Consider the following 24737-nt stretch of genomic DNA (forward strand, 5'->3'; position numbering starts at 1 on the left):
CTAGCCCATTCTTCTCAGGTGTGTGGTTACAAGGTTGAAGTCCCAATAATTTCAAGTTAATCATCTTTAAGAAAAAAGCATTTTCATTAATAACACAAGAGAATGGTTAAAATACAATTTTCCTCTTAAAAATTAATTTCTGAAAATAAGCTTTATTATTAAAAAATCTTACAAATAAATAAAATCACGACACACCAAAATTTACCAGCCCTAAAGTCATACAACTTACTGAACTTTTATACAATTAGAACTGGATTTTGAGGTAGAAGCTGTGAATCTTCACATTCGGTTTTACATGTCCAGTACTAAATATGTTTTATATACTTCCACACCACCAAGACCCAAATATGCCTACGGTAACTAGAACTAGAAAACATGTAGCTTTTTATCCTCTTTCATACCCACGACCGTTGCCTGTAGTCAGTTTTCCCTCATTCCGTCATATGTAGATTTTCATATACCCTTTTTTTTTTAACTTCATTCATACGAAAACAGTTTGTGTAGAACACAGTGTGTCTCAGGCACTATTTGACACCAAGATTGGAGTGATATGTAAGTATCTGTATACATTTTATTTGTACACGTTAGTGGTATATACAGAGCCAGTGGGATGGCAGCCCTGTAAGCCTGGTACCCTGTGTTTGATCCTCAAAGCACACAGTAGAAAGAGAGAACAGAGTCTCAAAGTTGTTCTCTGGCTGCCACGGGCAGGCAGTGATAAGCACAGATGTGCAGTTTCATGCACGTCTATCAAACACAGCTGTGTATATAAGCCATAGCATGAGAGATCACTGGGTTTCCAGCCCCAGCTGGTACATCCAAACACAGTCCCCACAGCTGAGGCTGCATGGAAGAGGTGAGGGAAGACTATAAGGGCTAGAGGGCTGGTACTCACCACTGTGTCTTTTAGACATGACAGAGATAGTGGATTCTTGCAGTCTCAGCAATGGTTGCCTAAACAAGTCCCACATAATGACCATGCCAGTCAACAATGCCTATGTGGATGAGAGAGATTTTACAGGCCTTACTTTTAGTTGAAGAGCTACAAACAATCAATGGTTGCTGAGAGAAAGAAAATCAGCTTGCTCCAGGGATGAGTCCCTTGATGGATTATCCAGTTCCAGGTGGTCAGCCCTAAACATAAATACATATGAACAACACTAAATAAACTTGTTAGGTGTGTGATATGTATATGTATACATATACATATCTGTATACACATACGCATATGCATACACAAATATACATGTATATACATATATACACACACATATGCATACACATACATATACATACATATACATACATGTATATACATGCATATACATACACATAATACACATATACATACACATACACACAAATATCTATATATTTACATATCTACACATACATATACATACATATACATACATATACATATATGTGTACATAAGTACATATCACATATGCTACATGTACATCACAGATGTAATAATAATTTCAAGACAAGATCATGAATTTCAGAGAGTGGTAGGGAGCATGGAAGGAGTTGGAAGTGGGAGAAGGAGGTATGTAGATATTAAAAAATAATAGCATGCTGTATGAAATTCTTAAATAACAAAATTGAATTTAAAAAAGTATATGTTGAAAAAGTTACCTAGTGCAGCTTCCCCACGTTTGTCTCAAACATGTCACATACTGCATGCATGCTCACAGTCTCCATATGTAAATACTCTTGTACACAGTGGGACAGCAAGGAAGAGTACCTTGTTTTCACTGGTAGACTTAATTTCTTTCTTTTCTTTTTTTAAAAAGAGATTTATTTATTTATTTTATGTACCTGAGTACACTGTAGCTCTCTTCAGACACACCCGAAGAAGGAATTGGATCCCATTACAGATGGTTGTGAGCCACCATGTGCTTGCTGGGAATTGAACTCAGGACCTCTGGAAGAACAGTCAGTGCTCTTAACTGCTGAGCCATCTCTCCAGACCCCTAGACTTCATTTCAAAAGTTGAGCAGCTTGCACATTTTTTGTATATTCAGAGATTTGAATGATGCCTAAGTGGAAACGACTTTGAAGAGGAGATCGTGGTAGGAAGCCCCAAATTCTTCCTAAAGATTATATGCTCTGTCAACAGTGTGGGGCTCTGAGTTTGAGAACGGCTTAGTGCCTGGTTAAGAGTGATCACAAGTCATTACTGCTCATCATCCTGAGCAAACAGAACTTCTGATAATAGTGTCTTCAAGGAGATGATCGCTTAATTTATATCCCTCTAATCACAGACCGTAGGTGTACAGGACAACAGAAGTAATTAATTCTAGAGCATTGGAAAGCGTTAGAGTGTGTTCAATGGCCCATTTAAAGTATTTATTTGGGGGTTACATCTCTCCTGTGGGTAGTGTAGCTCCCCCACTTTCTTACTATCTGGTTTTTATTTTGTTAAAATCTTATCTATTTATTCTTTGAGATCCTTTAAGCCTGTCAACAAAAACGACATTTTATTAAATTCAACTCTGAGCTTCCTTTTAGCTTATTTCAGATGTGATTACTGCAGGAAACTTTTGAGAAGCCACCTGCTTATTTTCACACGTGGTTTTAATTGTACATATTTGTCCACATAATCTGTATAACCGTGTGATGAGATGGTGCTTCCTGGATGATTCCTCTGATGAAGGATGGCAGAACTGCACGGTGTGTAAAACAAATAGCACCAGTCAACGAGAGGTGGAAGACACAGTTATTTTTAAAACATTTTTGAGGGAATTGCTTTACGAAGTTCTCCGTTTAAAGGCTACAGGTCCTGAGTACTGAGAAGAAAATGAAACACTGTCTCATAGAAAATGAAACACTGTCTCGTATCTTCCATTTATCTCAGGACATTGTTGCTGCCATAAAGAAGAAGGAGTATAACTTCTTAGATCAACGGAAAATGGATTTTGACCAAGATTATGAAGAGTTTTGCAAGAGGACTAATGGGCTTCATGTAGGTTGCATAGTAAAATCCCTGGTGACAGTCACATGCTTTCTTAGTCTTTTCTGTGTTACCCTGCTCATCATTCCGAATTCGAAAGGCAGAGGCATCATTATCACAGGGGGGCTGGCAGCAATCTCAGCCTTCCTTCTGTGATTTCGGATGACTAACTGAAGGCGTTACATTCCTTAGATTAAAGCATCATAAATACAGCTTTGGCTAATGATTCGCAATCACAGACATCTTCTGTCTTAGCTCTTAGGAAGTTAACTTTCATCCTCTGTTGAAATGTCCTGTAGCTTCATTAGGCTGTGGCATGCATTTCTCTTTGTAACTATAGGGTAATGATTGTGATCAGAGGTAACCTAACTAACTGTCAGCTATGCCTGGCGGATTCTAAAGGCAGGGCTGTGGCTGGTCTTAAAGACCATGGTGCTGGGGCCCCTCTTGCTCTCAGTTGCTTTCTTTCCAGTCATTCTTACTCAGTATACACCAGCCGTCCTGACTTTTCAGCCTCTCTGGGCAGCATGGCCTTTGTCAGCATCTGAGAACACATCACAGAAGCAGTCCAGCTTAGGTTCATGGGAAAAGGGCTTGAGTGACAGCTTTAGGGGTAAGTGCACAGCCTACAGCCTATCAGTTGAGGGGTCATGTGATAAATAAAAGGTAGATGGGACACCTGGGGATAATCGAGAAGGATCTTTGTTGTTAGGAATGGGGAGTCAGGGAAGCTAAGGTGGGAGACAACTTGACAGCTCTCTGCCACATTAAGATGCAGAATTCTTTCACCCTTAGGAGATGTAGGGGCATATTTTTATTTATAGGAATAAGATTGGGATGGGGAGATAGCACAGTCTGTGAAGTGCTTTTCTTGCAAGTGTGAACACCTGAATGTGAACCCCAGCACTGATGTCTCTTTATCTATCTATCTATCTATCTATCTATCTATCTATCTATCTATCTATCATCTATCTATCTATCATCTATCTATCTATCTATCTATCTATCTATCATCTATCTATCATCTACCTACCTACCTACCTACCTACCTACCTATATCTACATCTCTATATATTTAAAGCTAGGTGTAGGCTTGTACACTGAGCATTATGGAGATGGGGACATTAGAATCCTTGGGACTATTTGGCCAATAATCTTGCTTGCTTGGTAAATTTTAAGCCAGTGAGAGATTCTGTCTCCACAAAAAGTGGATAGTTACTGATGCGCAATACCCAAAGTCATTCTTTGGTTTTTCACACACAATTATTAATCTGTGCAAGCATTACACTCATAACACACCCGTGTTTCTATTTACATTTGCACACATATGAATATGCACACACATATGAATATGCACACACATATGAATATGTACACAGAATATGTGCACACAGATAAATATGCACACACACACACACACACACACACACACTTCCTCCTGAAGCAAGAGTGTAAAATGGCCATTCTGCTTCCTTCTTCCTGAAATTTATCGTTTGAACTAAATGAACTACATGTGTGCAAATGGAGGGAAAATGCTGTGAGGGGTTTTGGGAGGAGTGAGCTCAAGGGAGAGGGAGATATAAGACAGTCCCAGACACTTTCCTTTGACGTCTGTGAATTGATTTAATAGTCACGATAATCCTAGAAAGTGGGCACTATCCTTGCTCTCATGACTCAGAGGGGAAACAGAGTGGCTCTAAGTCACTCTGCTATCTATGTGATTCTCTAGAGAGTCTAACCATGTGTCTGCAGCTCCTCTGTGGAAGAGATAGTTGAGCATCTGGAGGGAGAGATCATATTTTGCCTCAATTCCTTAATAAGAAGATGTGGAGTTTGTCTGAAAACAAAAACAAAATAAAACAACAAACAAACAAACAAAAAACCAACTCAAAACCAAAAACCAAAAAGAAACAAACAAAACAACCCACCAGTCCCTTACTCTGGGCAGTGGTGTGTCAGGCTTCCACACTGTGGTTGGTCAAAGGAGAAAGATTCACTCTTCAAAGCGGGCTTGCCCTCATTGCTCATACTGGTTCCATTTAAATACAAACATGCATGAACTTAGAAGAGAGGCGTGGTCATAGCATCAAAAGCAAAGGAGAAGAGTGGGAGTAACATAGAAAACGGTGAGGGAGGAGGGAAAATGATCCACGATAAATGAACACTGTCCTGATCCTGAGTCTAAAACGAGAATTCCAAGGTAAAAAGATAGTCCGATAGAAACTTCCGGGTGGCGGGGCGGGCCTACAACACAGCCATAGAACTTGATTACTCTTCTCCCTCACAGGACAGGATATGAGCCTGGGATGAAGTAACATTGTCTTCCTGTTTGTCTGAGGTTGAGAACTGGAGGCTGTGACTGATGTGGGCCGTTTCCCCGAGTGTGAGGTGCGAGCGAGCTAGAGAGATGAGAGGCACGGGTCTTCCCACAGTGCACAGAGAGGGCTGCGCGAATGTTCTGGAGCCTGGCATTAGATATTAGCTACACGCTCTATCTCCTGCCTTCTTATTTTTCTTCTTTGTTTGAATGGAAAAGATTTATTTTTAAAAGAATGTCATACCTTAGTACCATGTTTCCATCATTTGACCTCTTCCCTCCCCTCTCGAATTCTTAACCTCGTGTGTGTGTGTGTGTGTGTGTGTGTGTATGCATTCATGTGTATACACAACCTGCGGAGCCCACTTGCTCATATAAATATGTTTACATATCTACATGCCCACATATATGCGTATTTAAAGCTCAACATACGTCCCTCTCCTCTTCTATCTTAAAAGTAACCCGATTCTGAATTTGGTTTACTGGTTAGGTGATCTCTGATCTCTTCATCCTTTTCTCCTTCTCTTTCCTTTAACTAATAATTTTTCACTTTGTCTTTTAAACAAATCCACTCCCTTGAATTTAACCTGCATCTCTATAAAACTGGGGTAAAAATAACCATGTCCGCAAGGCTCTGGATGGGGTAGGTAGGCTGACGGATCTCAGGGATAAGGAACGGAGGTAGGGTTTATGCGGAAAGAATGCAGGATTTCAGGGGACCAGGAGTGATGGGGATGAGAACTCTGCTGGTAAGGGGTGGAAGCCTGAGTCCTGTACTGACTTAGGTCTGTGCTGGCACAGGAGGGGCAGTATTGTGAAACCAACCGCCCAGGTGACTTCAGAGAAGCGGTGATTGAACCTACCCGCTGAGTGTACATGCCTTTTTTAACATAAGAAACAGTACAATGATTTTTTCCTAGTTTTGAGTGCATTTATATTTAAATCAAAATCCAAACTGAATAGTAGACGAGTAACCAACATATTATGCTTAATATATTTTTAAAAGATTTTATTTATTTTATTTGTATGAGTACACTGTCGCTGTCTTCATACACACCAGAAGAGGGCATCTCCATTACAGATGGTTGTGAGTCACCATGTGGTTGCTGGGAATTGAACTCAGGACCTTAGGAAGAAGAGTCAGTTAAGAGTCCTCTTAACTGAGGAGCCATTTCTTCGGCTCCCTATTGTAGGGGTGATATTTAGAAAACCGCTCCCGGTCTGGCTTGTTCCCGGGCAGCCTCCATGTTCCCGCTGCTTCTCGGCTCTGACCCGGGCTCTGGCTAGCTAGATATGCAGGCCCTGGCACCCACGCGATTCCAGCGTGGGGGTTGGCTCTGCCCTTGTCTATGATGTTCTCAGGACAGCTAGGTTTCTCTTCCTGGCTTCTGGACACTTTATTTTCCTTTTATGCTTACTAATTTTCTGTTATAATTCCCCCACCCTTTAGAAGAGGCGTGAAGAACCTGGATCTCTTGTCTTCTGTTGATAAGTAGAAAACCTTCGTTGTTTCTCGATACTATGACACATATTTTTAATCTCAGTCCTTGGGATGTGGAGGTAAAAGGCCTGTGAATTTGAGTTTAGCCTGGGTTTCATAGGATGACCCGGTCTCACAAAAATATCTTAGCGCTAATTCGCTGTTTGTTTTAGAGTTTTGTTCTGTTTTCAGAATGAGCTGCAGAGGTTCATGGACGTCACATTCGAAAAGACTCCAAGCACAAGGCAAGCTCTGAGCACGCTGGAGAAATTCGAAAGGTAAAGGTTTGAAATAATTTCCCAAGTTCTGTCTCCTAAACTTGGGATAATACGAGCACAGTTTAGCTTCTTTTTATAGCTTATCTTTCATTGTAATTATAACTCTTATTATAACTTCGAGTTATAATGTGAAGAAAAGCCCCTCTCCGCAGTCTGAGTCACAAGGTCACAAGTTTTAAATTTTCAGAGGCTGAAGAGGATTAATCCCTGGAAGGGATTAAGGATTTGCTTCATCTCTGCCAGTAGAGAATACTCTTAGCTTTGAAGTAGGCTGCAGCCGCCTGTAGTAATACTGCCTAATGTCTGAATAATTTGACATAATTCTTCCCAGGTTCATGGTTTTGCCTTGTAAGGATTGATACTAATTTGACTCTTTAAAATGATGCACAAGTACTCCATTGCTTTCCCTTGAATTGTTTTAAAATGAATGTTATTAAATAAGATATACATTCTCATTAATTCAAAACTTTGTGCTTTTTTGTGTGTATGTCTGTGTGTTTCAATCAGATTGAATATACCTAACCTTGGTATTGAGGAAAAATACCAAATAATTTTCCAGAATTTTGGGGCTGACATCGACATGATTTCTAAGCTGTATACGAAACAGAAGTACGATCCTCCCTTGGCTCGCAACCAGCCTCCCATAGCTGGAAAGATCCTGTGGGCCCGGCAGCTGTTCCACAGACTGGAACAGCCAATGCAACTCTTCCAGCGGCGTCCCTTTGTGCTGAGGACTGCGGATGCCAAACCTGTGATCCGCAGCTATAACAGGATAGCCAGGGTCCTCTTGGAGTTTGAGGTCCTCTACCATAGGGCCTGGCTTCAGCAGGTGAATTCCTGAATGGATGCTCCTTAAGTAGTTTGTACTGTTAGGTAGAGGAAATCCTCTGCTTGTATTTGACAGGGATATTTTATAAATCAGTTTGGTTGAATTGAATAAATCAAAGTATATAACGTAGTCATGAAAGAAAATACTTATTAGTATTGAAAAAGTAATAAGCTAGGTAATAGAAGCTCACTGTTTAATTTGTAATCTTCTAAGTGAGAAAGTCACACAGCATTTCACTGCTCTGTCAGTTAGGGTTTCTTTTTTTTTTTTTTAACTCCTTTAAAAATTCAGTAAGATCCTGGTTATATAGCTTAGTGGTAGAGCATTTGTTTAACATGCATGAGGCGTTGGGTTTTATCCCCAGCAAACACACACACACACACACACACACACTCATACACACTCACAGACATTTATACACATACACCACACACACACACACACACATTCACAGACATTGCCACATACACACACTCACAGATACATATACATACAAAGACACACACACTTAGACACACAGAGATACATACACAGACACAAGCACACCCACCCACCCACATGACACACACATATACCCTCACAGACATTTACACATACATACACTGAGACATACACACTCACAGATACACACAAATACAAAGACACACACACACACACTGAAGCATACACAGAAATACACACAGACATGTAAACACACATGAAGATGGACATACAAACATATAGATGCACAGACTCAGAGACACACAAACATACAGACACACATATACACAAAGTGTGAGAGAGGCAGAGAGAGAGAGAGAGCAAGAGAGAGAGAGAGAGAGAGAGAGAGAGAGAGAGGAGAAGGAGAGAGAGAGAGGGAGGGAGGGAGGGAGGATAAGTATGTCTGTTGAAGAAGTCTTATGCTTCTTGGTTGGTTGTATTAATAGTGAATGAAGATGTAGCCCAGCAATACTGTGTTTCTTTGTAGATCAGCAACAAGTAATAGTTGTGTATTTGTGTCCACTGGATTTCTAAATATATAAAAATCTGGGTTTGTGTAACTGTTATTAGGAAATATAACTGATTAGGCATAAAGTGCTAAATATCTTCTTGGACCAATCTATTTGTTGTTCTGTAAAGTTCTTGTAGATTATAGACTAGAAGCATATAGACTTCTTATTTAGAGGCATCTCTTTCTTTAGGTTAGGGAAATTTTCTTCTATGATTTTGCTGAAAATAATTTTTGGGGGGCTATTGATCTGGGAATCTCCTCTTTCTTCTATTCCTATTTGTCTTAGGTTTGTTCTTTTCATAGTGTCCCAAACTTCCTGGGTGTTTTGCATCAGGATGTTTTAAATTTAACCTTTCCAAATCACCTAGGCTACTTCAATGTCTACTTATATGTCATTTGTGAGTCTGAAAATGAAAAAAAAACACATTCAGTTGACTATACAGTATCACCACTAAGAACCTGAAGGCTGTTTTCTGAGAAGTAATTTAGGAGAACAGTAGGTGATCCCACTGTCTGGGTTTTAGCAAGGTCAAATCCATGGGAGAATACTGAATAAGTGTTCACTAAGTCCCAGAAATGGTTGAGTCAGGTACTGTGTGTACACTACACTCTTGTAGTAATAATGTTGACTTCTTCCCACAGATTGAAGAAATCCACGCAGGTCTTGAGGCTTCTTTATTGGTGAAGGCTCCAGACACAGGGGAGTTGTTTGTGAACTTTGATCCTCAGATATTAACCTTATTTAGAGAGACACAGTGCATGTCCCAGATGGGTCTACCTGTGTCACCGTTTGCAGCTACTCTCTTCCAAAAGCGGGACATGTACAAAAAGAACTTCAGTGCCATGAAGGTAGAGCACTTTATTTTCCCCTTGCCAGATGGCTCTAGAGTACCTTTATTCTTTTGTGTTTTTTTAAAATTTGTTTTAATGTGTGTGAGCCCATGTGCACTTGTGCACGTGGAGAACTAAGATTGATGTCAACAATCATTTTTGATCACTTCGCCACCTTATTCATTGAATCAGGGTCTATGAATCAAATGCAGTGCTCACCAATATGATTAATATCACTGGTCAGCTTGCTTTGGGGATTACCTGTCTCCATTGTCCGAGGCTGGAATTACAGGTGCACTGCCTTGTTTGTGTGAGTTCTTAAGAACTGAATTCCAGTTCTTATGACTGAAAGTCTCGACTTTAATTCTGAGTGCTTTAGGATGTCGTTGGGAGATTTTTGGGATAAAAGGCATGGTCTCACTTGTATTATCATCCTTACTGCTTGGTGGCTAGACAGAAATGAACTTTAATTGGGCTAAAGGTGCCAGTGGGAAGCTAATATGTGGGTGTGTAGCGTTGATCCAGGATGGAGAACGAAGACAGTAGCTTGAGTAGAATGACCACAGACTTGGTTGGACAATTAAGGCTGTGTCCATGGACAGGTTAGGAGGGAACTCAAAGGTTACTGAAGCTGGGCTACTGTCCATGGCCAGTTTGTACTGTATTCAACTTGCACAGTCATATGCAGTGGTGTTGACTGTTAAGTCTCATCTGTAGAAATGATAAAGGCTTGAAATAGCCTATTTTGTGGGCGCATTAGAATATGTGGTCCCTATCTTAAGTCTAAGATGGCTTTTTGACATCCACGTAGCCACGGTACCCATGCAATTAGACCTAGAAGCCTGGAGCTCAGTAGAGCATTCAGAGTTGCTTTTTAGAGTTAGCTTTTTAGAGTGTAGCTGCTATTAATGACCTTGCCCTGGATGAGAACTTTTAGGGAGAGACAGAGACAGAAGAGAGTAGAGGGCCATTGGATCAGACATAAAGTCATTCCAATATGACTGGGTCTAGTAGAAGATGATGGGCCACAAAAGTAGGTGTGAACTTTGAGCTAAGATTAAACTAAGTGTCAAGGAAGCCAAGAGTAAGGAAGTAATTACAAGGAGGGACTGGCTACTACTGACAAATCCATTGCCCAGAGGATGAAAACAAACATTCAAAGATACAGCCTCCGTACTGGACCACATACAAACTGTCACTAAAATGTCATAGAAAACCAGCTGTGGTAATATATGCAGTAATCCTAGCAAGAAAGTAGAGCAAGAGGATCAGAAGTTCAAGGTCATCCTTGACTATGAGACAAGTTTGAGGTTAGCCTAATATGTGTCTCAAAAGAAATCATAGTGATTAGCACTGTATAATGACACTATGATCGTGCATTTGCACAGTGCCTTATGTTTTAAGCCTGTCACTTTCTCCCTCCCTGCCACTCCTTCCTCTCCCCTCCCTCGCTCACTTCACTGTACTGTATACTGAATATGCTCAGCTGTCTCCTCCGCTCACCCTTCATTCCTGCAATCCAGATTGGCCTTGAACTTCCAGTTCATTTGTTTCAATCTTTCTAATAGCTGGGATTACAGACTTCTCCCTCCGTTGCCAGTTCCTTTAAAGCCTTTTCATGGCAATTATTTAATGTTGTCTTTCTTACTACCATGTAAGATGGGTGGGGCAAAGTACCATGTACCTCAGAGAAATTGACAGAATCATTGTCTCGTAGCTAAGTGATAGAATTAGGACCAGAACCCAGAATTGTTCTTTATTGTCTTCTTACTACTCTTATTGTGTTAAAAAGTTAAAATCACCCATGGGCAGATAGTGTTCTAATCTGGACCCATAAAACACTACTCAGCAAATGTATTTTCTTTATATTCTTTTGGATCAGAAAAAAACCCCACCAGGTCAATTTACATATTTACAAAAGCAATGATTTCCTAAGAAATCATATTTATACAGTTATACACAATTACTACAACTAATTTTCCCTACAGAGTCTTTCTCTGTTATGTGTTGCAGGTAACACACAACTTCAATATAAAGGAGCTTTTAGCAAACTTTTCATGGTTCTGTGTTAAAAGGTTTGAACAGGAATTGAATGATGTACTCAGCTGAGATTTCAGACTGAGGCATCTCTACAAGAATTTCTGGTATGGACTCCCCAGGCTAGTAGAATAACTTATACCGCTAGGAACAAGTGCTATAATAAATAGAAAGGCACATGGTCTCAATGGCAGCCCAGATGTCTCACAGGATCTTTCTGTTGACCTCCCCCGACCCTGACCTGCTTGGTTCTCTGAATGCACACCCAGTTTCAGTGAAGGGTACATAGCCCCAACTCCATGAGAAGGGGGGGGCAAAGAATCTGTGAAAGCCACTATTGTTCCACTCAAAGTCTGAATAGGCAAATTGCTATCTGGTTGGCATTTATGATGTCTGGGGATGGAAAGAGTTAGAAGTCCTTGTGTAACATGGCTAGCTGGTGAAAGCAGACTTATCGGGAAACTTTGGGGACACGTAAAGCTCTCCCCAGGTTCAGAGTTGCTGTGCTGGGAGTCTTACGGTTTCTGCAGATATGCAAACATATCTGGCTGTTTGCTTTATTCATCTTTTTCTTGGCATATATTTGAAACTGCAAAGAGATGAGCTCGTGTGGGCTGCAGTGAGGAATACAGATTGTGAAACCGATATGATCCGGATCCAAAGCATTCTCTCTGGGTAAACGACGTTACCTCCTTAGTCGTCAGTTTCTCATTTGTAAAAGGGATGGATGGTACTTCCTGGGTTTAAAAGATTAAAGGTGAAGAGTAGAAAGCCTGCTGGATGCAGACTCTGAGAACCATTTTTCCAATAGAATAAGTAATGGACACTGAAAAAGAAAAGAGCGGTGAGCAGTGGCTAAACGCTTTAGGAAACTCAGAAGCAGCTACTAATAGAATCATCAAATGTAGGCTTTTTCTTTTTCTTTTTGTTCAAGTGGATTTTGTGGAAAATGAAAAGATCTTATGGAAAACATAGAAAAGCATTATAGAAAGTTAGAGCTCGTTTGAGAGATGTTAAGTTTAACTACCTTCTCAAAGCACACCAGGACTTCCTATACCCTTCCGACAGGTTCTACCAAATTATGAATATTAGTGTGACACCGTTGTATATAAGATTTGGCAAACATATCCACCCAGGGATCATTTTTGTTCTAATGCACCAATGAAAACGTTTTTGGCAGACGATGATCTAATTATCGATAGTTTCTGTACAAGTATGAGTCTAAGACGATTTGTCTTTAAGAAGCACGTAGACGTGTCCTGTGAGGAGTGTGCACTATTAGGTATGTTTGAAAAGGACAGAATAGGAACTAACCTTGACTTTTCATGGAGAACTCAAACGCCCCCTCCCATTTCTGATCCCAAATTATTTTTCTGATAACAGCTAACGGGTTAGTTAAATAGATGCTGATGGATTCTGTTCTGTGTTGTAGCTAATGCTTCAAGGAAATTAAAAAAAAAACAGGTTAAAAATCTTGTCTTTGTATTGTTTATGCAGTTGCTCTTGACTTATGGTGAGGTTGAAAGTACCGTAAGCAAATAATGCATTTACTACACTTAAGGGATCATTATGCCATAGCCAGTTCTGTTTTCAGTGTGTCCACTGTTTTAGCTAAGAGGTGATATTTAGAGCCGTTTGAAATCAACACTGATTCTTGACTATTCCTCTGCTTTATGGGCCTCGTATCAACATTTAGTTGATAGTTCTGTCTAGCAACGGCTTTCATGGTGAATTTGGTCTACAGGAGATGCTCAAAGAGCAGGATGTACCTTGTTCCCATAAAAACAGAATGAGCAAGCCCACTGAGGCACAGATAGACTTACTGTTCTGTAACTTCATATAGTTTAGAAAAGTTATTTGACCTTTCTCTGGTTTGGGCTGGGTAGGTGTCAAGAAATGATCCTCAATTTCTTTTTGATTCTGAATTTTAACTTAACTGGGTTAGGATTTGGTGGGTGTAGAGAAAATACTTATCATGTTTTATTTTGTTTGCAACATTCTCCCCGCCAGGATGTTAGATCACAATAGTTTGACCAAAACCAAAAAGTTATCTCTCTTAGATAACAATACTGATAGATATTAAAATTGACAGGGAAGCCGGCTATTTAATCACATCCCATTGCAGATGATGCTGTCTGAATACCAGAGAGTGAAGTCAAAAATGCCTCCTGCCGTTGAGCAGCTGATGCTCCTGCACTTGGCGAGAGTGGATGAAGCCCTCCAGCCTGGCCTGGCTGTCCTCACTTGGACGTCCCTGAATATTGGGGCCTATTTAGAAAACGCCTTTGCAAAGATCAGTGAGTCTGTCTACATGCTCTTCATTTCTCAGCCTTAAGAGCTCAGTTCTTATTGCCTACTGGATAATTTGTTACTAAATATGCCATTATAATTAATGAAATGAAAAATAAGGCTCAAAACTTCTACAGTGAACAACAGCTAAGTATAAGGAGTTCAGAATTTTCTTAGAAACTCTAAATATTCATTATTTAATTTTATTCCCAGAGGTTATCCATATAATTTTGTTGATTCTTATTGCTATTTTTAGTATCCAAATGATTTTTAAGGCCGGTTAACTTCTGTACTAATGGATTAGTTTATTCAAATTGTTTTCTTTTTTCTGTTTAAAATCTTTCTGCCTCCTTTTACCACCTGTCTCTCCTTTTATTTCCTGCTCTTCCTAATTTTCCTCATTATCCTTATGTGTTAGGTCAGACTCGGAGCTCTGTGTGCATACAGTAGACAAATGCTCTACCACTGAGCTTTCTTGCAGACTCCTCAGCAGGTTGGGGGATCTGGGTTTGGATGCAGCAGCGTGCTGAAGGACAGGGCATTCTGAATGAGAAAAGTTTAAGCAAGCACTAGTTTTCTGTAACTAGGGAGCAGTGCTTAAAACGCTTAAGATGGCGCACTCTGTTGAATCCAGTTTTTCAGAATAAGCCAGGAATGCCACAAACAAACAAACAAACAACAACAAACAGAACAAAACAAAACAAAAAGAAAAACTGGGTTCAAAAAAAGCCACAAAAAGTCCTTTTGAATGTTAAACAGTTGGAATTGTTTGCTTTACATAAGGCTTCTCACGAGTCTCTCACTGTCCAATAGTGAGCTCTTCCATGAGATACTTCCCAGAGTTCATAGGTGCCTTCTAGAACATACTAGCTCCAGATCTCCTATGTAAACAGGGATGTGCAGATTGGAACAAAATGGTACAATTTGTTTTAAAGAGACCTTTTTATTCGTTTTTTTTTCCAAACTAGTGTTATCTGTCCTCTCTTCTTCATGGCTCAACTTTGCCTACTTTTTATGGCCCAGGATAAGAAGTTAGCTCTGACTACATTACCTCATGTCCGCTTCCTCCCAGGACCTCTGTTGTGCTGATAGCTGGGACCAGAGGTTCTGTATTGCACGTGTGTCTCCTAATAGTATAATTTAACTCCAGCTTCCTCCCAAGCTGACTGCAAAGGGCTTAAACCCCAGCCTATTTCTTTTGTTTCTTTTCTGGTGTTGGAAATGATCCCATGCTTACAGAATCCAAATTAGGTAATTTCCATTTCTTCACTTTTCTGACCTTTTTTTCCTGATCCATTTTGTCGTGTTACTTCCTCTCTAGGTCTCGTTTTCCTGGGATTCCCTTCTAGGTAACTCCTGTGATACTATTCTCCGTCTGTGTATGTCTCCATCTCTCTTTGTATGTCTCCATCTATCCTTGCATGTCTCTACCTCTCTTTCTATGTCTCCATCTCTCTTTGTCTCCCCTGAACAAGGACTTGACTTATTGATGACTTTAATTACCAGGAGCTTGTCCTCTCAGTGCGTTTCTTACTGCACCTTCTAAATGACTATATCCTACTTAATATATACAAATGTAGCAGGCGCATTCTATTCAAGAATGTTTGAGGAACAAGCTAGTAAGCAGAGCTAGTCCATCACTTCTGCTTCATCTAGTTCCTTCATCTAGATTCCTGTCTTAAGTTCCCCGGATAGTGAACTACAAGCTCTTAGATGAAATAAACCCTGTCCTCTTAAGTTGCTTTTGGTTGTGGTGTTTTATCACAGCAGTAGAAAACCTACCTAAGACAGTTGCACACTTTTGCTTGCTTAAGTGGGAACTAGTATCAACGATACATTTTAAGAGTTGTTTTTGCATATTAATGAAGTGTATTTTAGGCTCACTACAGCTTGCAACGGGATACGGAAAGGTGCACAATTAGATAACCATATAGCATTAGGAGGATGGAGAAAGCTGTGCAGCAGTATTAAAAAGAATCCTCAATTTAAAGATTAGAAAGGACCAATCCAGAGATGCCAAATGGTTAATAAATAGTGTTGAACAGATAGAAGCAATAAAGATGACTTTCTTTGCCTCTAAGCCAATATTCTTTCCAAAGTATCTCTCCGTAGGAAATATAACAAGAGTAAATGAGCTAAAATCTCTAAGGAGGCATTTATAAGGTATATAAAGCCTTCATAGTGAGAGTTATCACAATCAAATTAGAACAAGCTGCTAAGGTAGTCTTTAGCAGTATTTTCCCTAGAGAGGAATTAACATCAGAGCATTAGCAATTTGTATATTTTATTAGATGCTAGCTAGCGGGAAGTAGACAGGGTCTAAAGATATCCTGATTCTCCCTTTTAAATTGTGTTTTCTTTATATAACTTAAATAAAGAAGATAATGAAGAACAAAATTGAGCATCATTATAGATATAGTCATTGTCATTGAGCACCTCCTGGTCAGTAGTTCTCTATACTTTGACCATTTGTGACTTTCTGTGATGGTCTCAATTTGCTGCTTAGAGAAGCTGATTTGACAAGAGTAAACAAACTGTGTTAAGTGTCAAGAACAGTTGGATTCTTCATTGGAATAAATGAGCCAGCACAATTAGAGGGGTCAGAAATCCAAAGGGTCATATACGGCTAAAATCAAAGCCTCTTCAGAGAAGGTTCTTCCCAGAAACTCTGCAGAGCAAACTTTCCTTACCACCTTTCAGATTTTACATGCTTAGTATATCTGTAGGAGAATGACCATGCATGTTCAGAGCTAGCTGTGTATCATGGCCAACCTGTTTTCTCTCAGCCCCTCTCCATCCATGGTCACTTTCTTCTCTATCTCATATAAACCTTTCCCAACTTTCTTTTATAAGGTCCTTATGACACCTCTGCCTAGCTAATCCAGAAAAGTTTCCAAATCTCAAGGTCCTTAATACAGCGGCAAAGTCCCTTTTGTCCTGTAACGTAATATTTCCAGAGAATGACGGATCTCCTTGAGAATTTTTTTCAACTTTTCACAAATGTCTTTGAAGATGTTGTGAAGAACCAGGAGGAAACAAAAGATTTCTGTTGTGTGCATTCGATTAAGCAGAAGTTTTGGTTCATTTTGCACTGAATAACTTTGTCAGGAAGAATCATCTGGTATCTCGAACAGTTGCTTGAATGAATCAGCTTGAAAATTATCGAAATTGATGTATTTCTTTAGGTAGTGAAGGTATTGATTTAAGGAAGAGTCCAAAGTAGCAGAATTTCATTTCAATCGCAGTTGTGGAAGGCACTATTTGGAATTGGCACTGACATAAATATTCAAGATTTAACAGTGGAAACATGAATTATCAAAGGAGCAGACACAAGAGCAGCAAGATGAGGCCATAGGAAATCTAGGACCAGGGACCACTCTCTACACTGTCACTGGTGCCCTCCTGGGAAGATGAATCAGAGCCTGGCAGACTGGAAAGCTGGGAACTGTTAAAGGAGGAACAGTCTACAATAGCCACATGTGTAACATGTATAAAGTACCAAGGACACTGTGTTGCTTTTAATAAGAATGACCCTCATAAGCTTGTACAGTTGAATGCTTTGTCCCTAGTTGGTGGAACTGTTTGGGAAGGATTAGAAAATGTGACCTTTTTTGGAGGTATGTCATCGAGGCTAGGCTTTGAGGTTTCAAAAACCCATGTCATTCCCAGCATGCTTTCTCTGCCTCCCTCTGACTGAAGGTTGTGTAATATATAAGCCCTTAGCTACTGCTCCACCATTATTCCTGACTACCTTTTCCCCATGTTTCCCACCACGATAGTCAGCAACTCACTCTCTGAAACTGTAAGAAGGCCCCCATTAAACACTTTCTTCTATAAGTTGTGGTCATGGTGTCCTTTTATAATAACAGAAGAGTAACTAAGACAGACATGTATAACCCAAGCATCTTTAACCCCAACATTCCTGCTATCATCCAATCATGTGTCCATGTCTAAGGAAATGCTTCACCTAATCTGTCATCATTTTGTTTTTCCCAAAGAGGACCTGGAGCTCCTGCTGGACCGAGTCAATGACTTGATTGAGTTCCGCATCCACGCCGTCCTGGAGGAAATGTGCAGTGTGGCACTCTGTCAGCTCCCTCAGGATGACCCCCTGACTTGTGAAGAATTCCTCCAAATGACAAAGGTTATCAGATGACTGATTTAAAAAAAAAACACTTTCTTGAATTAAGGTTTTAAAACATAAAAGGAATATTTGAAGCATAAATTAGGAATTTAAAAAAATTCTCTTCTGCTCTATGATAGAAGTGGTTCAGATGTAGAACCATCTGACAAAATGAAGATAAAGAAAATGTTATCTAAGCAGCTGCTGATAATTGACTTTCTTTCAGATCTGCCAGAGGGGGCATTGCTGTGGCATACATTTCTAAATTTCCCACATTTTTATGAAGGTCAGAGGTATTTTTTTTCCTTTTTAGAAGAGCTTCAGTAAGCAAGGGTTAATTATGACATAGCCAGGGGCGGCTTCTGGGTAAGCTGTCTTCCTCAAGCGCCTCCAAGGAGCTGTTTCAAAATTAGTATTTTGTAGCATAGAGATCTGTAGTTATTCCCAGGAAAGCTGGCAAATATCAGAGGCTTGTGTTTAAACTACTTAGGGCAGAGACTATACTTACAGGTTTATCACATATCAATATACGATAATAAACCCCTCAGAAAGTCTCAATTGTTTCCCAAGCATCCTTGCAAATGAGGTGCTTTCTTCCTATATCAGGACCAAGCTACTGTCAGAGAGACTCTATGTCTTTTGGTAATCGTTGGCCTCATTTATAACATTCCCTGTGGGTATTCTGGTGATAGGAATTCTTCAATGATGGCTTTAATGTTGTTGGCCAGTAGTGCTTACTGGATGACCCATTATGTCCCTGTCAGCTTGTGGCTACACTAGAGATAGGACTTATCACCAAGACAGAATGACAGCCACAGTCAGATGAGGCAGCAGGCAGGTAGAGTGTGGGGGAAGCCTGGCACAACCTTTCTCTTTCTGGTGAGGACTCGTGGAGAACTCTTTTCACTCACCTGTCAACAATGAAACTGCAGCAATCCACTCGCAAACGTTTTGTCCAGGGAAGTTCAATGCTTGACTGCTTGACACTCAAAGTTCTTTTTTAAAAGAATTTAAATTTTATTTTTATATTATCTGCACGTGTGTGTGTGTGTGTGTGTGTGTGTGTGTGTGTGTTACACACAAGAGGCCAGAAGAGGGCATCAGGTTTCTGGAGCTGAACTCTTATGTCCTCTCTTGGCCTGAACTCTGAACTCTGGAAGATCAACAAGCCTTCTCATCCACCGAGCCACTCCCTCTGCCCCCAATGCTGTGAGTTTTTATTGGCTTCTGTCACCATGACACACTCTGCATTACATGAAAAAGCTCAGAGTCTTAGACAGAATCGAGTATTTTTGGTATAAACTGTGTTCTTTACAGAAGTATTCTAGTCACAGAACTCATGTTTCTCAGCCAGTCAACAGTGAGAACCCACCTGAATCTGACTTCTTTGGAAGGGGAGGGTTTCATGCTCAGAGGTAACCCTTTAAGAGGACCAAGCATTTGGTGTGAAAACCTTTTGTGTGTATTTGGTAAACCTCAATCTATATTAAGGTTGTCCACATCTTAGAATTCTGTTTGCCCTTCTCACAATGATTTTTAAATTTTTTTTCCTGCTGATTTTTAAGTTCCCTCCTCATCATAAGAGATATCAGTCAGCCCTGTGATATACATCAAGTTTTAGATTTTAAAAATAGAGAAATTAGCATTTATACCAGTCATATCACCCTTGGTTTTATGATTTTTTTTCACTATTCTCACTGTACTCATAGCGGGCTTGCATACTGCTTTTATGCTTTTCCTCTTATCTAGTATTTCTTTGCAATAAATATATATCTTTTTTTCATGTCACTATTTGGCTTTCACAGGTAGCACGCAAATGATACCTTCGTAACATTTTATTGAGGTGATATATATTGCTTCTTACTATTAGACATTGAATGGCTTCCAAAATTGTCAATGTTGCCAAGAGCTGTAATAAATATAGATGTATAATAATTTTTTTTTGGTCTTCAGGACCATTGCCTCCAAATAGGATTATGGTGTCATATTGTTTAGTTTCATTTCACAACTCTTTATAGTTAGAGACAAATTGTTTTTCAAAGAACAATACCAATGTATAAGGCCATGATACAGTGGTATCAATTTCACTACCCTCTGACAAATACTGTTTATTACAATTTATTAATTTTAGTTTGAATAGCAAAAATCATATATCTAAATTAATATGTATTGTGATTACCTGTATAAGTAAGTGCTTTCGGTTGACTCATTTCTACAAGTTGTTTGTTTTATAGTTTTATTTTTTCTTTTATGCATCAATTGTTTTTAAATTCTTATTTTTTTGTTTGTTTGTTTGTTTGTTTTTGAGACAGGGTTTCTCTGTGTAGCCCTCGATGTCCTGGAACTCACTCTGTAGACCAGGCTGGCCTCGAACTCAGAAATCTACCTGCCTCTGCCTCCCAAGTGCTGGGATTAAAGGCGTGCGCCACCACTGACTGGCTGTTTTTAAATTCTTAATTCTTTTGCTTTTGAGAATGTGATAAAATTACATCATTTTCTCATTCCTTTTCTCACTTCAAATACTTCTAGACATTCCTTCTTGTTCTCTTTCAGGTTCGTGGCTCCCTTTTCATTAATTGTTCCATACATACATGCATATATTTATACGTATATATTCCTAACTATGTAAATATAGCCTGCTCAATATGTATAATGTTTCTTATATATATGTTTTAAGGCTAACCATTTCGTTTCAGGTAACCAGTTGATGTGCTCTTCCTGGGAAAGACTATTTCTCCTGCTCTCTTCATTGCTTAGCTGCTTATAGTTCTTGTAGTTAGAATCTCCTGGGCTTTTCTCTTTCCATGCGAGCTGCTTAGTAAAGAAGGGAATAGTGGGACTCAAAGCCAGAGCCTTTGGACACTTCTTATGCCTGTTGTCATCGTGGAGATGGGCACTGAGAGTGGCAGGTGCAGAAGGGAGCATCCTTGGTTTTGTTTGATGTAGGAACATTTGGATGAGTGCATCATTACATTGTCCTTATTCTGTTTGTTCTGTTTTATTAATTTTTACGTTGTTTGCACTTTTATAAGTATGTCTTCTCTTAAGAGTTGAGGGCTTTGATAATCTTGGAACAATAGTATTAATCATTGAGAGTTGCTTTCCAAAACACACAGTAGAAGGGAATTTTAGGATTTCAAATACATGCTCCTGCTGCTGGGCAGACATAAGTAACTGTAAGGACTTCAACTGAGGATTTCTTTTGTGGGAGAGCTGACCTTGGGAAGGGGAGATGATATGGTCCATTTTGAGCTTCTCCAGCATAGAGTCAAGTGACTCAAAAATAATTTAAAAAATATTAAGAGTCTCTTTGAGAACAATTGATTTAGAATGAGGGAAACAAGTTTGGGAAATGGGCTCCCTGGTTGAATGTCATTTGCTAGAAGTCTTAAAGACTTCCTTAGTTCTGGACACTGCCCCTAGCACTTGCATATACTATCACACGGAGTACACTCAATTACACAAAGTATTTTAAATTTATTCTTAGAAAATTTCATACATGTGCGTAATGTATCTTAATCACATCTATGCCTGCTTTTTTCTTCAAACTCCTGTGGTCCCCCTTCAAGTAATTTTTAAAAATAACACATTGATGGGCTGGAGAGCTGGCTCAGCGGTTAAGAGCACTGACTGCTCTTCTAAAGGCCCTGAGTTCAATTCCCATCAACCACGTGGTGGCTCACAACCATCTGTAATGGGATCTGATGTCTTCTTCTGGTGTGTCTGAAGAGAGCAACATTGTATTCATATACATAGGATAAATAAATATTTAAAAAATAACACACTGAGTTAAACATCCCCCATTTACACATGTTGGATGTATATCAACTAGGACACAGGCAACCTGCCAGTGCCCACTCCTTGAGGAAAACTGACTCTCCCTCTCTCAGCAGCTATCAACTCTTAGCTAGGGATGGAGCCTGAGGAGGTTCTCCCTCTCCTAACTGGCTTGGTCTTCTAGAGGTATCTACAGTTGCCGTGAGTTCATGCGTATAATAGTCATATCATCTATAGATATAGACCAGCGTCTCGCAGTATGACTCCCTATCTTCTGGCTTCAAAAACAAAACAAAATACGACCAGGTAAAAATTTGTAGTTAGGTGAAGTTGAATTAAGTGAAGTTATTGTTTGATTTTTTTTGTGTTAATGGGTAAGTTTAAAAGTCTGTTCCAGGAAATATTAGTGTAACCAAGTTTAAAAGTTTGTTCCACTCATTAACAGCATCAGAATGTCACATCTCCTGCAGAAGAGGGGTGGGTAGAAGTCAAGAGTGCTGAGTGTGGAGGTGTCAGAACCATGAACTGTGCTATGTGGACAGTCCATGAACATCTTAGAGCCTCAATGCATAAATCAATGTAAATTGAAATAGATTTGGAAATGGTGATTCACTGACAATGCATTCCCTCAAGTAGGTGGTAAAAGAGACACTTCCGTGTGGTTTACCCATCTTTATGTATCTGTCACAGAATCTACTGCAGTGCTTCACATGGTGTTACATTTGTCTGATTTCATTTCTGAGAAATGTACGACCTAGCTGAAGTGAGTGTAGATCTGAAATGAGGTACACGGCAGTGGCTTGTCAGAAATGATGAGATGGGAAGACAACTGGAGACAGCAGATTCACATAATGTGAAGCGCAGGTTCACATCACGTGAGGGGCAGGTTCACATCATGTGATGGGAATTCCATGGGATGAGAGGCTGCTGATGGCTTTGGGAATAGCTTCTTCCATGCTGGAGAAAAAGAACAAAAAATCAAGAACCAAACAAACAAAAATATCCTGCAGCTTTGTCCTGTTTGCCTGGATCCAGTTGGGTCTTTTGTCTTTAATGCTTTCTTCTCAGGATCTTGCTGTGGCCAGTGAGGACTATGCGGCTGTTTCAGTTACTTTCCTGGTTGCTGTGACAAAATATCATTACAAAAGCAACTTAAGGGTGAAAGGGCTCATTGTGGGTTAAGTTCCAGGTTATGGTGCATCCTAGCAGTGGCGTCAGAGCATTAGAGCATGAGGGAGCCGTCCATGTTGGTTTCATAGTCGAGAAGTAAGAGGGATGAGTGTTTATGTTCAGCTCATGGCATTCATTTTTACATAGTATAGGAGTCAAGCCTAGGGAATGGAACTACCCACTCTAGACAGATATCCTTACTTTAGATCTCTAACTGACAATTGAGATTAACCACCACAGTGCCAAGCCATCACTGAAGCTAAAGTGTCAGTTAAAGGCTAAGTCAGTGCTCGTTCTGCTCTTCCTGATGAACTTTCAAAGGCTAGATAAAGACGTGTGACTGTCATCGTTTGTTCTTCTTGCTGTTAGGATCTCTGTGTGAACGGTGCGCAGATACTCCATTTTAAAAGCTCCCTAGTGGAGGAGGCCGTCAATGAACTAATAAACATGTTACTGGATGTGGACGTCCCACCCGAAGAAGAAGCAACTGAAAACGTCTGCCATGAGAACACGAGTCCTAACGGAGACGCTTCAGGTGAGAGAAGACGGAGCCTTTTCTGTTTCCAGGATATTCGCTGAAAACTAAAATTTAATTTTCTATACAGCAATCAGTTTTATACGTCTATAAACACTACCTCAATTTTATACTGATATTTATGAGTCTGAAACTATGATTCTGTACAAATGGCTTGGTTGCTTATCCTAAATATTTTGTGTCAGACTATACAAACTTTTCCCTACAGAGAGGAGGGGGAAGATATTATTTCCAATAGTTTTTAGGGCTAGTGTTGGGAGAGGACACACTAGGACACAGGTCATTGAGGCCCAGTGTAACTTTTAACCTATATTCCTGGATCTGTTAATGACTGTTTTCTCATGGAGACAATCTCCTATTCTTCCGTGATCTAACTGATATTGAGCTTGCATGTAATTTATCTTAATTTTCTCCCTGTAATGTAATGGATCGATCTCTCTCTCAGGAAGAAGAGAAGGGCATTCTGAGGCCTTGGCATCTTCCTTTAATGCTGGGGCTAGTCCTCTGCCTTTGACAGCAACTGCAAGAAAGAAGAAAGAAACTGAGGTGTTAGAGGAAGCCTGTGAGCTGCTCTCTCATTTTAACCACCAAAACACAGATGCGCTTTTGAAAGTGACCAGGAATACACTTGAGGCCATTCGCAGACGCATTCATTTCTCCCACATGATTAACTTCCGGGGTATGATCTTGCACAATTTGCCTATTGGTTAGTTAGGTAGAAGGTGTGTGTGTGTGTGTGTGTTGTGTTGGACATTTCTATTAGATTTAAATAATTTAAAACACTCTGCCATTCACTGGACACTTCCTTATAACTGTAAGCAGCATGAACTATGGTCATCCCAGAAAATTCTTTGACGTGGATCCTCTCATCATCTGTGTTAAAACTGAGACACCCAGGGCCCAGAAGGATTAGTTTGCCAAGATTACTGGAATACTGATGACACAGAAAAAATCAACATAATTAAAAATTTTCCTGTAATAAGACAAAGGCATAAAGAAAATTATTGAATCCAAGAGAGAAAAAAAATGAATTGTCAGTGGAAAATTCTTAACCAATCTTATTATTAACCAGTCTTATTAATGATAAGAGACTGATATCATCCATTTAAAATCAGAATTCATG

The 24737-nt window shown here is 39.8% G+C and overlaps 1 protein-coding gene across 1 annotated transcript in view; it reads left to right on the plus strand.

Moving 5' to 3' along the window:
• Dnah5 (dynein axonemal heavy chain 5) overlaps positions 1–24737 on the plus strand; it is a 237302-nt gene that overhangs the window by 34618 nt on the left and 177947 nt on the right. The window contains exons 12-19 of the mRNA XM_028767581.1: positions 2862–2969; positions 6947–7032; positions 7540–7861; positions 9495–9701; positions 13846–14017; positions 18008–18153; positions 23449–23614; positions 24060–24293. Coding sequence (XP_028623414.1) covers positions 2862–2969; positions 6947–7032; positions 7540–7861; positions 9495–9701; positions 13846–14017; positions 18008–18153; positions 23449–23614; positions 24060–24293 — 1441 coding nt within the window. The remainder of the gene's footprint in view (positions 1–2861; positions 2970–6946; positions 7033–7539; positions 7862–9494; positions 9702–13845; positions 14018–18007; positions 18154–23448; positions 23615–24059; positions 24294–24737) is intronic.

The sequence above is a fragment of the Grammomys surdaster genome, unplaced genomic scaffold, assembly GCF_004785775.1.
Source record: "Grammomys surdaster isolate TR1022 unplaced genomic scaffold, NIH_TR_1.0 174, whole genome shotgun sequence".
Classification (NCBI taxonomy): domain Eukaryota; kingdom Metazoa; phylum Chordata; class Mammalia; order Rodentia; family Muridae; genus Grammomys; species Grammomys surdaster.